The sequence below is a fragment of the Mytilus galloprovincialis genome, chromosome 5 (assembly GCF_965363235.1).
Source record: "Mytilus galloprovincialis chromosome 5, xbMytGall1.hap1.1, whole genome shotgun sequence".
Classification (NCBI taxonomy): domain Eukaryota; kingdom Metazoa; phylum Mollusca; class Bivalvia; order Mytilida; family Mytilidae; genus Mytilus; species Mytilus galloprovincialis.
Window position 1 is genome coordinate 83,913,099 of NC_134842.1, and position 15,407 is coordinate 83,928,505.

General features: G+C 32.8%; 1 protein-coding gene across 1 annotated transcript; it reads right to left on the minus strand.

Moving 5' to 3' along the window:
• Window positions 1-2,367: 2,367 nt before the first annotated feature.
• LOC143076554 (uncharacterized protein CXorf65 homolog) lies at window positions 2,368-15,407 on the minus strand. The gene is made up of 5 exons (XM_076252379.1): window positions 15,089-15,407; window positions 10,867-10,953; window positions 7,999-8,115; window positions 5,325-5,396; window positions 2,368-4,197 (listed from the first exon to the last, which is right to left on the minus strand). Exons 1-5 carry the CDS (start codon window positions 15,135-15,137, stop codon window positions 4,064-4,066), a joined length of 459 nt encoding a protein of 152 aa, XP_076108494.1. The 5' UTR covers window positions 15,138-15,407; the 3' UTR covers window positions 2,368-4,063.

Consider the following 15,407-nt stretch of genomic DNA (forward strand, 5'->3'; position numbering starts at 1 on the left):
ATTGATGTTTTGGTATCTTTGATATACATTATAAGAAAATGTACCATAAATACTGAAATTCAGCTCGAAAAAGTTCGTACGCGTTATGACCTGAGATTTGATTCTTCAATGCAGGTCATGACCTGCATTTTCATCGTCACAGGTTGACAGGTATGATTTGTCTTGTTGATTATTTATTGTTTACAATGTTTTACTTAATTATTATTAATCAAATTAGTGCTAATCTATTTGCTCCCTATTTATTGTGCAATAACAAGAACATTCCACTTTAGAACATAGTGAAAACTATCATACTGGGATAACTCACTCATTTTTACATCAATACAAATATAAGTTTGTACTGAAACAATAAAATTGAAATATGGATGTTTTCGTATTTGTTGATTAAACCTTATTTCTAGCAAATGTCACAGAGGCAATACAATAATTAGTTTTTTGCACAAGAACACAGATGTTGCAATTTGAATTTCTTTAGTTCCGAGATAGTCGGTTTTAAGATGTCGATTAGGAGTCTGGCCCCCTTTCCATTTTACACACAAATTTCACATGAAAATGTCAGACATTTATACAGTAATTGGATCACTACAACATCTTCAACACAAACACATTAACATGTGCATGAAGCCTGCCTGTGGATGCAGAATTTTCTCTCTGCTGTGTTGAAGACCCATTGGTGGACTTTGGCTGTTTTATTCTCTGGTCTCTTTGACACATTCCCCATTTCTATTCTCAATTTTATGATGTAATTTTAAGATAGGCTTTCATTAGGGTGAGGACGTCAAACTTGAACAGTGTTGTCAACATGTTTAAAGGGTAATTCTATTTAAATCATAACATTTGCTTAATTTACCTGTGTTAAAAATCTAGACATGTGCATAAATAAATGTCACATGATACGACTTTTTTAATTTCCATATTGAAACAATTGCTCCCTGGACCTCAGCCTTTGGAGTGAAAGCCTAACTCAACTTCTTTTTTTCAAAACTTTTATTATCCTTATTTTCTTTTACCATGATTTAACTGTAACTTATTTGTCTGTATAAAAGTCTATGTATTTTCTAAACATTGTTTCTTTATAAAAGTAAGGAGATGTGGTGTTATTGCTATTTCTTGCATTTTTCTTTGATCTATGTTTGTGATAATTTTCATATGCTATTCGCTTGAGGTGGAATATTATCCCTAAAAACTAAGGAGCCAGGTGGCGTTGCTAATGAAATTGACAACGTCGTCATAGGTAAAATAGCGATAAACAGATTATCATTGGTCTTCTCAACTTGATTGAAAAACAATCTCGTTGAGATAACCATCGATAATCTATATTTATTGCCAATGAGACAATTATCCACTTAAGTTCAAATGAAATAGATGTTAGTAATAATGGGCAACCGCGTACAGCCTTCAAAAATGAAAATAAATAAATAACATAGTCAGCTATAAAAGGGCTCCACATGAAAAATGTAAGAAAACTAACAGCCTAGTGCAGGATTTAATACTGTCAAGCTATCAGACATTTATGACACTTAGAAATTGTTATTAAGGTCTGCAAAAGGTATGAAGAAATAGTGTAGAAACCACAGCATATTTATTTTTATGCCCAACCTACGATAGTAGAGGATTAGAGGGGCATTATGTTTTCTGGTCTTTGCGTCCATTTGTCAGTCCATCCGTCCATCCTTCTGTTCGTTCGTTCGTCTGTCCTGCTTCAGGTTAAAGTTTTTGTTCGAGGTAGTTTTTGATGAAGTTGAAGTCCAATCAACCTGAAACTTAGTACACATGTTCCTTATGATAGGATATTTCTAATTTTAATGCCAAATAAGAGTTCTGACCCCAATTTCACGGTCCACTGAACATAGTAAATGATAGTGCGAGTGGGGCATACGTGTACTGGGGACACATTCTTGTTTCAGCAAATAATCGCCCTACAAAATCTTCAGGAGAGATTTTATTCTTTGCCAGTTTGTAAAATTACCACTTATGTGTTGTACCAATTCATAGATCATTTTATGTGTTCTGATCGACTTATATATTTATAGCGCTATGAGAGTTTGTACATCAGCCTCATATGAAGTTACCAGTTTTTATTTGAGTTGATTGTTCCTGATGAGGGAATTTTTTTGGATGCATTATTCTTAAGTATTTTTGGGGTTGTTTTTTTTTTTGCAGCAATTATGAAACAGTTTGTGTTTTCATCTGAGAAAAGTTATTTCATTTTGGACAACCAACACCAATTCACTTTTTCCCATTTACTAAACCCTTGTCAACAAATATAAACAAGACAGTTACATATTATTGATTATAAAATGCAATATTCCACCATTTTGTTTAGTTTGAAAATGCGTCAATAATAAACAAGTAATGGAAGACCTGTTAGATTTAACAGCTTTATTATAAAATATTTGGACAAATATATCTAACAGTTAAATAAAACATGGTATAACAATAAAAATATGCATATTTATAATGTCATGGTTCAAAATCTACCCTAATTTTACGATGTTTTTATCTCCCTTTAGCGAAATTGTAGGTGATTTTTATGAGAAAAAATGTATGCACTTGGAAAATGAATTTTACAAATGGGTTAAGGACAAAATTGATCAATTCAAAGATAAATTTTATCCTTCTTGACCTATTCATTTTCCAGTATGCAAAATAAAGATTCATACCCCTACTATTAATCAGAAAGGTTCATGGTTTGTGTAATGGACATGACACTGGGTTTCTGTCTGTTTGTCCAATTTTTTACCACTTTTCTATAAAGTTATGTTTTTAAGTTGATTTTTTAATGATGAAAAATAGGGAAATTTGTATGAACAGTGAAATAAATCAAATTTAATTGATTTTCAAATATATCTGATGTCTGAAGAAACCAATAATCTTTCTGCATAACAACGATTTCTAAATTGAAAATCATACACTGAAAAATTATTTACAATTGATAAGTATTTATGAAAAGAACAATTTTGACATTCAATACTTTCCTCAGTATCCTTTAAATAGATGTACATGAAAAACTATTGAAATATTTCAGCAATTATCTTTCTGCATGATTAAATTTTTTAAATAAGAAATCATACACTTAAAAATAAAATTCAATTTAAAAGGAATTCATAAATAGATCAATTTTCATATTATTCAAAATTTTCCTCAGTACATTTTATGAAACTATTATTATAACTACTATAAATAAGATTGTTTTTACTTATGGAAGCTATCATTTGATTTGTATGAAATTTGAAAAAATGTAGGACAGGAGTTTTGAGTAAAAAAATAAGGCAGGATAAGCAACTTCGCAAATAAATGAGGCAGGATGAGAAATTATGTAAAAAAAAGTCAGGATAAACTGATAAAAAAGAATGGACCGAATAGAGTGAAAAATATAAAAGCAGGACACAGATTACAACTAAAAAAAGAAAGGACTCAATTTTTCATCCTACCCTACCCCCCAATCCCCCCTACAAATCAAAGGGTAGCTCCCTAGTTAATGTGTAAACAATCCTGAAAATGTGTGTGGTTATGTAGCTGCAAATATGAGTCCATGAATTCTTGTTTTGTGTAACAGATATATGTCATATATGTCTACAATAATGTCTTCTCTTAAACTACTGGAGATGGAATGGAAATATAGAAACGTATGCCATAGGGGGATCCAGGGAGGAATTTGTGCAGAGAATTTGGTTGATTATATAGGGAATCACTGAAGCTTGACTGGAACAGCCCCCTCTAACAGCAGTCAGTGGGCCTCCCTAAGAAGAAATTTTTTGATCCGCCTCTGAAAACTTACTTTTTTCACAGATAATATGTACTGCAAATATACAAACTCCCTGTATTTCAATTTAGTGCAAAGTAAAAGTTGGGGATAGTCCAGCAGAGGAATCGTAACTCTAATGGTCCTTTTGGATTATTTTGGACGAAAAATTGTAAAAAAATATCACAAGGACCTTTATTTAAAGAGCTACTGTTCCGCCGCTAGAGACAAACATCTTGAAAAAATACAAAAAAATAACATACAAATTAAACATTTCACATTCAAATTTACATAGTTTTTATATAGATTGATATGTATTTATCTTTTCTTTTTCTCTCCACTGCCAGGTCGTTTCATTGGTGATTCATTCCTACTTTTACTTGATTTGCTTGGAATTTTCTTGTTATTCTTCTTTGTCCTTGTCTGTGGACGAGACATGCTGTTCAGCTTTACTGAAAATAATAAAAAATCTTGTGTCATCTAGTGTAAAAAAATAATATGAGAATTCCTCTCTATTTCAAGAGGATCAAACCTATTCTTGTAAAATGCAACTTAACTACTATTAGAGGTATGTATTGCTTTCATTTCTCCCAAAACAAACCAGTATCTTGCAAATGTCATACAAATGAAAAGTTCTTTAAAAAGTACCTTTTTCTGACAGAGGGGCATACCTAACAGCAATTCTACAACATTCCAATTGAACTCTAAAATTAAGGAATCAAGGTAAGATATATGGTCAGACCCAAGGGGAGGGACCTGGGGGTCCCATGTCCCCCCTTGCGTGGGAATAATTTGGTTGATTTCATAGGGAATCACTGAAGCATGACTGGAGCACCCCACCTTAATAGGTCAGTCAGTGCCCCCCCCTTTATATAAAGTTCTGGATCAACCACTATAAGATGTGGGATCAGTCGGACTTCTGGTTTATACTACAGCACAGGTTGCTACATTATACACTTAAAAGATTAAAATTGGGTAATTGAAAAAACACAATCACGCCTGGGAAAATTAACAATAATCCATTTACCAAGTAGATAGGATATGTAACAGTTGCTCAACACAAACACAAGATTTCTTTTCTTTATCATAGTCAGGGACGACATCAAAAGTTCAATGTAGGATAAAAAAACTTAATTCACATAGTTTTTTCACTGACACCCCCTCTTAACTTAATTTGGGAAAAATTGATTTACCAATAGGGATATAATGTAAAAATCAATTTTAGATATACAAAACTTGTAGAATTTTGAGGCCCCTCATGGGGGGGTCCTAGTAATCACATAATCACCATTTTTTTGCCAATATAATCACATAATCATTAAATATTTGCTTATCTTTAGTAATCAAATAATCATAAACTAAAAATACAGTCCTAGGTAATCAAATAATCATGAAATATTTGGCTTAATAATCAAATAATCATTAAAAAAACGGCCAAGTAATCACATAATCAAAAACCCCATGAGGGCCCTCAATTTTAACCCCCCCCCCCACCCCAAACTATTTGATTTAAGTTTTGTATCCTACATCGATCTTTTAATGTCGTCCCTTAAAGTGCATAATAGAAATTGATATTTACCCATCAAATCAGAATTATATTCCTCTAGATTATTGAGTAGTGAAGTATACAAAAACTTTCCATCATGACATCCTGAAAAAAGAAGTAATCAATTCAAATCTATTCAACTATACTAAATACACAAATCTGTAAAATTACTTAAATCTGCCAATCTTAAAAAAAATAAAAAATATATAAAGATTTTCAATATGTTGTATACGGTAGTACGTGCCATCTGCAAGAAATACTCATGTTAAACTTGACTTAAAATCAATTTTATAGTTTGAATTAAAATTTATTAAGTGTAAATGATAAAATCTATAGATCTTTAAACAATTAGAAAGACATGTTTTTAGATTATTAAACAGCCCAATGACTTAACTTGTCATGCAAATTGGCGGACTATGCTCTGTATGGGTTTTGCTCATTGTTGAAGTCTGTCCGCTAACGTATAGTTCTATTAACTTTAAATATATCAATTGGTGTGGTTGGCAATCATATCACATCGTTCTATTTTATCAAATATTTTGAATTACCATTTATTGGTGAATATATAACAAAGTCCTATAGCTAATAACTGAAGACCTGTATGGGTTTTTTTTTCAATATTCCCTAATTTTATGGACCATCTCCTTTTTAATGAAAAAGCTTTATCTGAAAAATTCTTCTCTATAATCAATTTTAAATGGTATGTGCAGAAAGCATGTGATTTCTTAAATAATCATTTATTTCTGTAATCAATATATTTTTAATGACTTTTTTTTAAAAACATTATTTATTTCTATAATTCATAGCACCAATTTCTCTAATCTATATTTACGTTTTACAAATTATTTTTGATTCTGTAAACCCAATCAAGAATCGTATATTTTATGGTTCAATTTTAAAAATTCTACAACAAAACGGTTCTTAACAATCAAGGTCAAAATTTTGTACTCCTCACATACAATTCCCAATAAAACTATTTTCAATCTTTAAACGTATAATAAATCAATCTTGTAAATGTATCGTGAAATGAATATAACAACAATTCATTCAGTTACTTTGAATAAGTTTTTACTTGGAACAACAGCCCTTTTCAGTATCTAGGAAAAAGACTGTTTGTTTTATCTCAAAAAGGCTTTTATGATCTTTAATTTCTTGAAAGTCAAACATAAGATGTTATTTGTTGAAAGGTAGACTAAATATTTGGGTTTTCATTACACCGTCCACTTAAATTTCAAAATAAATTCTGTTACTCTTGAACAAAAAGTTTTTTTCTAGAAATATTTAACACTTTAGTAATTTATAAATGACTGTATGTTTGTCCTGTTGATAACCTTCTAGATTGTTTTTAATGTGATTTTTGACAACTGGATATCAAATAACACTTGCAAAAAACGCATGTTGGTTATTCATTAAATTTTACAAGTTTGTCTGTCAAAATTATAAATGTTACACGAAATAAAAATTTGACGCTGCGAATTTCTTATTGTCCATCAATCTTTAGACCAGACAGTATCCCAACAAAATTTTCTTTAATCGAGTTTAGAAACCTTCGTCTGTCTGTAAACAAATGAAAACAACCTTGTAAATTTCATTAGTCCGAAGCACTTTCTGGATTAACCTCATAGCCAAATATTTGAAAGAAACGATAGTTGAAGGGCAAAAAGACCTTAAACCATATAGTTTCTTTAACATTTTAAATATCAAAAACGGACAATTTTAGAAAGACTGATTGTTATAAATCATTTGGCATGTCAGTAACGAAGTACTGGGTCTGGACTGATAATGACCTCATTTACATTGAAATGTTACCCTCATTTACATAGAAATGTTACCCTCATTTACATAGAAATGGTACCCTCATTTACATAGATATTTTACTCTCATTTACATAGATATTTTACCCTCATTTACATAGAAATGTTACCCTCATTTACATAGAAATGGTATACCCTCACATACATAGAAATGTTACCCTTATTTACGTAGAAATGTCAAACTAATTTACATAGAAATGTTATCCTCATTTACATAGAAACATTATACTCATTTACATAGAATGTCACCTTCATTTACGTATAAGTGTTTAAGGTAGATAATAAGTAAATATTTTTTGAGACAGAATTTTCTTATACTTAGCCAAAATGAAGATTTTACTATGCTCTTTTCAAATATATAATAAAAAGTATGAGTCACCGTGCTATTTTTCAAGCTATGAGTCGTTGAAAATTGCCTAAATTTGTTCATGGAAAAACACATTTGTGTGCGTAAAAAAAAATCTATGAGATAAAATTTTGAAATAAATTGTGAAAAGATAGGTTTTGTAATATATTTTAAGAAAATAAAAAGAAAAAATGGTGTCACCGAACTTGAAAAAAATGATTCTAAAAGCAAAATGAAATATATTTGTTTAAATGTTTTGGATTATACAATAAATTACCCAGTGTTCCTTATATTATTAAACAGTCTAACCTTTAAATTGCAAATCTGTCTCCAAATTTGCAGATTTAGTCAAATAACTAGACCGATTTTTACTGTGATTGTACAATCCAAGATGGCGGTATACCATGTATCTACCTTAATTGCTCTTCTAAGAACAAGAAAAAATATAAAATTATTATTCATTAGTACTATGTAAATCAGATGTACACTGACGCCCCTCTGACATGAGACGATTACATCTAATACATGCACATACGGCCTTACTTACGTTCAACCCGAATAAGTATATAAGTTTCCCGTCCATTCACAACCTCATTTGCGTATTCTTTGCTGCGTCCAGACAGATTCTTTACTTGACCCTCCAAATCAACTAGGTCTATAATTACTGAAAAGAGAGTTGAAGAATTATTTTTTAATATCAGAGAGAGACATATAATGAGTGTATTTAATTATTTTTTAATATAAAATATCACCTTAAGACAATTCGAATAACAGTATCAAGATTCGAGGAAAAAAGAGAGGGTCGTAAGGGAGCTACCATTTGATTTTTATGGGGGGGGGGGGGGGTCTAGGATGAAAAATTTTGTCCTGCATTTTTTTTTAGTTGTAATCTCTGTCCTGCCTTTTTATTTTTCACTCTATTCGGTCCTGCATTTTCTTTTATTAGTTTATCCTGACTTTTTTTACCTAAATTGTCATCCTGCCTTTTTTTGCAAAGTGTCTCATCCTGCCTTTTTTTTTACTCAAAACTCCTGTCCTGCCTATTTTTTTCAAATTTCATCCTAGCACCCCCCCCCCCCCCCCCGCCCCCCTCCCCCCCCATAAAAATCAAATGGTAGCTCCCTAAATGACGCATTTAAAATTATCGACGAGCGATGTTTTTTTTTGTCTCTCTTGTAAGACTTTTTTCGATCAAACGTGGGATATATAAGTAGCTGGACCACAAGCCTGATGGCGCACATTTTGAAAAAAACTATATTATTTTTAGCAAATTATTCAAAATTGCAATCGCTTCAAGTTGATTGCCATTAAAACTAAACTAGGTTTCATGCATCATCGCTAGTCAAGGATTACTATCCGGTCCCCTCCTATGTTTGTGGTGGCAAGAGTTACGACCAAGTCCCTCCTCTCATTGTCTCCTTGTAAAGAGGAGGGGCTTGGTCGTAATTCCATTGCGTCTAGCGGAGATGGGTTCCATAAAGTACCTTAAGGTCTTCTCTTAATGACAATGTATTAGATGATTTCTGGGTCTTTAGATTTATTTTTCTGACACCACACGACAAAAAAGGAAATCTTTAATTTAAAAAGTTTTGATGCTTGGCGTTTCTAAGATCAGATTTTAAAATAAAATTTGAAATCGATTAAATCTTCTGAAATGTACTGTTATCATTGAAAACATTCTATCATATGGCTTCCAGTGACACCAAACACTTTTTCTAAACATCTCGTGCGTAGACCAGTTGAAATGCTTGATCCGGAAGCAATTAACCGTCTAATTACCACACTAAATATAATACCAATTCAAATTTTATCAAATAATTATTGAATACGCATAATAAAATAAAAATTTATAATAGGAAAAGTATCAACCTGCCTGTCAAAGTGACATTAAATTATAACCAATTTAGATATTGAATGACTTGTCAAACTTTAGTATTTACGTATTAAGTGCTTCCAAGTACTATAAACTTGATAAATTTCATAGATAAAATAATATTTTCAATTTTGTTAAATTCTTATCGACTTCTTCGTGTCTCACTTCTTAACGTTTATAAAGGTAGATATGAGAGTCATTTTTATCGTAGATCTTCAACATAAAAAGGGTTATACTAATTATGCACTATCACCAAAATGATCACGCCTACATGTTTAAAATATAAAGTTATTACATCTACTCAAAGTCTTCTTTGGTGTGTGTGTTTTAGAAATAAACACCAGCATTATTAATTTATATTGCAATTAATCAGAGTCACCATGCACAAAACGTACAGATATATTGACTTATCACATTGTCATACATACAAGTCCATCACTATGAATCGACCTTAAATTAAGCTTATAGTTCCTCTTGTTCATTCTGATTCAGTTTTTTTATAAATAAGGCCGTTAGTTTTCTCGTTTGAATTGTTTTACATTGTCTTATCTGGGCCTTTTATAGCTGACTATGCGGTATGGGCTTTGCTCATTGTTGAAGGCCGTACGGTGACCTATAGTTGTTAATGTCTGTGTCATTTTGGTCTTTTGTGGATAGTTGTCTCATACCACATCTTCTTTTTTTATATTTCACCGTTACATCAGAATATTCATCTAATTTAATATCACGTCTACGTATTAAAACTTTCTTGTGTTCAAACCTCGAACTTTTGCTTTCATCTAACCAATTATCGCACTATTGTATCAGTGCTTTCATCTAACCCACACTCCCCCTATTGTATCAGCGCTTTCATCTAACCCATTATCGCACTATTGTATCAGTGCTTTCATCTAACCCACTCTCGCACTAGTGCATCAGTGCTTTCATCTAACCCACACTCCCACTATTGTATCAAAGCTTTCATCTAGTAACCCGTTCTCCCACTATTGTATCAGTGCTTCATCTAACCCACTACTTTTGCTTTGTCGTATCAATGCTCTCATCTATCCCGCTCTCACATTATTGTATCAATGCTTTCATAGAACCCATTCTTGCACTATTGTATCAGTGTTTTCATCTAATCCACCCTCGCATCATTGTATCAGTGCTTTCATCTAACCCATTCTCGCACTAATGTATCAATGCTTTCGTCTGACCCGCTGTCGCACTTTATTGTATCAGTGCTTTCTTCTGACCAACCCACGTACATTAGTGTATCAATGCTTTCATAAGATCTAACCCACTCTCGCACATTATTGTATCAGTGTTTTCATTTAACCCATTCTTGCACCATTGTATCAGTGTTCAGTTTCATCCAACCCCAAATACCACGCATTCGTATTAACAATTTCATCTGAACTACAGTCGCATAATCTCCGTTTGAAACCCATTAAACTTTATTTTAAATATGATGTACCAAAGCTGCATGGGTTGGTTGTTACACCTGCTACTCGTGTGTGTTAATTAACCAATCAGCTTGCAAAAATCTCAAAGGGTACTTACTATCGTCGTCACATCTACACTTTCGTCTAATCCATTCCATCAACGTATGACTAGTACACCAAGGGTTAAATAAAGCTTCCTCACCATCTGAAAAAACACACGGATCATTCATTATAAGTTTTGTAATTAGATATATATGTATACTATATATAGTGGACACCATGACCATAATTGAGGGGGAGGACAGGGGGTACCCTTCTCCCTTCTCCCACCCCTCTTCTCCTTTCTCCTACCCCCGTTCTCCTTTATCCCATTAGAATAAAACATCTCCTTTTGAGATATTTTTTCTTGAAATATTAGATCAATTTTTAAAAGGAGAGATATTTTATTTTTTCTCCTTTCTCCAAGCCTTCCTCTCCTTTCTCCTACCCCCTTTCTCCTTTCTCCCACCCCCTTTCTCCTTTCTCCTACCCCCTTTCTCCCTGTCTCCCTTACCCCTGTTCTCCCCCTCATAATTGAAGAAATTCCCCTAATAACAACACCTTTTCGGGAACTTCTAACATTCATCATTGTTGGATTAAAATGACATTCCAACATTAGCCAATTTTTTTTAAAGAGGGGCGAAAGATATCAGAGGGACAGTCAAGAGGCGGGATTACATACGTGCACACAAGAGGAGGCGGGTGTTCACGTGCTGGTGGTTAATATATGGTCTGTTGTACCATACATGCAGTAATCTTTTTATCCATTTTATCTCTTTATGTGTAATATAATACATACACATCCAACTTATCACACATTTTATATATTTTCCATGTAAAAAAACAGCGCAAAAATTGCTAACCTGTCATTAACACAGGCAATCTGGACCCTTTTCGGGTTTGTTTTATTCTTTCCATTCGTTAGTTCTCAGTGTTGCTGTTGTTGATATTTTCCCCATGATATGGTGTGTTTAGTTTTGAAAATATAATATCGCCAAAAACTAAGATTAACTTTGAGAAACGTTAAATTGCACTATACTAGTAAGTATAAATAAAGTGTTGTTTTTGTTTAACCTGTAGAACACGTTGAAGATTATTAAAATTTTAAATCGCATCAAGAAAACCTGGGAAAGTTTACTGTAAAAAAATACATATATGTGATTCCGCTTGCCGTGCATACCAGTAGTTTATGTTAAAAATCTAATTCCATTCTATTTTCAGTATTCTCTAATCAGCCAACAGATTATGAAAAATATCTGTGCCTTCTTATGCATGTATTACTGGGACATGTTTTGGACTGAAATTAAACTCTGTGTATAATCCTATTTTGGTTCATTAAGTATGTATAATGCTTTAATTGAATTTAAATAAGATCGATTTAATTCTCCGCATGAAAGATAAACTAAGTCTGGTCAAAGTAAATAATTAAATTAGTGAAAGTACAATTTAAATGAATCGTATTACGATAAAACTGGACGATTATATATGAACAATATTTGTTTATTGTAATTATTTATGGAATGAGTAGCTAGGAAAATCAATGTCCGTCATTACAGAACAAGAGGGGCTTACTTTCTTGGTTTAGTTCTATGGTCTGTCCATGTTAAGATTCAAAAATAAATGTAACAGCAAAAAGCATAAAAGTCATATCCTAATCGGTAAAATGTGACAAAACAGACAGTGCTAATTTCTAAACATTCTCGTTTGAATAGTTTTACATTATCATTTCGTGGTCTCTTATGGCTGAATTTGCGGTATGGGCTTTGCTCACTGTTCAAGGCCGTACGGTGACCTATAGATATTAATTTGTGTGTTATTGTGGTCTCTTATGGAGACTTGTCTCATTTGCAATCATACCACATCTTCTTTTTTTATATAGAAATGTTTAGCAATGTGCCTGTCATGTGTTGAAAAATGACTATTTGATGAAGATAGCTTTGAAATGTCAACGTGAACGCGATGTAGATAAATAATTGATATTAATCAATGTTTTATGTCTGATAATTACAGTACTAGAAAAATAACGACTAGGATCATTTGGAATACAAAGAACTTGAAGAGTCGATAATAAAGCTGCAGATTTCATTTCCATGTCGAGTTTTCAAAGAATCAATAGAAAATCAGAGCAAGACAACGACAGTCACATGTCACAGTGCCAGTAGCAACATTAGATGTAAAAAATCTTCTAAAACCAGTTTCGAATCCAAGGAGGTGGTAGAAATAGGAATCCCTTTTGGACGAGCAATGCATTTGAATAGAGACATGTGGTTGACAACCCCCTTAACCCCCTTTTGAAAATGACTAAAATCCTCTTCTGAAAACTGTTCCCCCTAATTTCTTTGTGTTTCTTTCTATCTCTCATTGTAAGTACTGTTTCTTTTTTAATTTACCAGGAATTAAAGTGTATGGGAATATACATTCTTAACTCTTCGCAAGAGCAAAATGACACAGAAATTAAAATTGTAGGCCATCAACAATGAGAAAAAGTCATGCAAAGTCGGTTACGAAAAGACCCCGAATTGATATATATATATGCGTCTTTTATCGAATACGTGCATTGGTCATCATATCTATTGAACGAAATTGTTTTTGTTTTCCTGTACAAGTATTTATATACAAAATGTTTTATTAAGTGTGTTTGCGGCTATTAACTCCATACTTCAAAAGTTAGAGTATCAACTATTTACGCATAAACAAATTCAATCTAATCGGTAGCTATGTAACCAAACTAAGCATATTTCATAAATGTTTATGTAAAAGCCTGGGAAAAAATTATACATGTAAATTCATATCAATAAAATGGCATTTTAAATAGCGCATAAAATTAATAGGTATAAAAATAGTTTAATGGGACTAGATATATAACTGGAGCTTGCTACATATATTATATAAACAACTTTCGTTGCCTACATCCTTGTCGTCTGAGCAGCTCTCACGATTTGGCGGGAATTGTGTCAATGGCAGTCTTATTTTTCTATTTCAAAAGATATATATACTTGTAAAAAAGTGATGTGGTACATACATTAAAGAGACAGCAACCAAACGATCCAAATTAACCAGAAAAGACATTTACAGGTCAACATATGTAGTAGTCAGGGATGAATCAAGCCATTTTCAAAGGAGGGTGGTTCCCAACCCGGATAAAGGGGGGTTCCAAACAAATGTCCACATTCAAATGTATTGATCGTCCAAAAAGTGGGGTCCAACCCCCACCCCTCCCCTGGATCCCCCACTGTATGTTTAAAATGAAAAAGTTCACCTGTACAAACATTGCCATGTGCAGTCACGGATTGTCTCCAAGTTGTACCACTCCTAGTAAATTATGTATGGGGATGGTAGATCAATTGCACCTCCCGTTAAATCAATTGATAAAATCCACAAACTTGGGGTCCTTTCTTTATTGTTGAAGACTGTAAGTTGACATCATGATGTTTTTTGTGTTGTTGGGTTGCATTAAAAAAAATGCCTTTTACCACACTCAGGCACTTGCCTCTCAGAAATATTTACTTTTAAAATACCATGATACAACACGATTTAGTTTGTAGGTACTTTTAAAGCGAATTCGTTAAACGTTTGTTGGCCTACCTTCTAAAAATCCAGGTTAAATGACATGTTTACATTCAAACTTCAAGATACAGAAAGTGTCCGATTCAAGAGTAAATTACAAATATCATAAAATACCTTCGCTTTATTTCTCGTGAGAGTTTTCCCCAGGGCGTATAGTTAAGATGGTATTGGACTCTTATGGCCGAAACGTTGTTTTTTCAGTTTTTTCAAAAATTTGTATAGTTCGGCTTACAATACAAATTCTTTGTATTTTTTTTTTTTATAGTTTTTTTTTTATTCCGCATTCATCCAATTCAGTTAATGCGTTGGCCCCTCTATGCCCCTCTTTTAGAAGAAAGAAATCTTAATCATTATTGGGCTCAGGCTTAACACTATATCCAACACAAAAACCTAAACATACTTATATATAATGTTCTCTCTATAGGCGGGATCCGGGGGGAGGGGGCTGTGGGGCCCGGGGCCCCCTTTTGTGGGAAAATTTGGTTGATTATATAAGGAATCGACGTCTGAAGCATGACTGGAGTGCCCCCTCCCCCCTTTTGGTCAGACAGTCAGAGCCCCCCCCCCTCCCCCTTTTCCACTTATAAAAAGTTCTGGATCCGCCACTGCTCTCCTTTTCAGTTTTAGACAAATGTATTAATGTTTGACAAATTACTGTTTGCTAAATTAAAAAAAAAGATCTATTTGCGATTGAACGAGAAATTAATTAAGATATTGTATTAAATGGTACTTACCGCCGTATTTAACAATGATAAACGATTGATCTGGTACTGTATCCGTCATCGTGCATCCGTTTATAAAATATCCAAATATATATATCACTGTTCTAAATTCAATTCAAATTATATTTGCGTACCATTTTAAGGTACTTTTCATTGAATATCAATCATACAAAAATATTCATAAATCCACACACCAGATAAAATTCTATATTTAAATGCCACTGAATTCAGGTGTGAAATCTAACGGATTTTAAACAATGCCATGCAATCAACAGGTAACAATACGTATGCTGTCTCGTTGTCAACAATACGCGTCCTTTAAACAGATTGA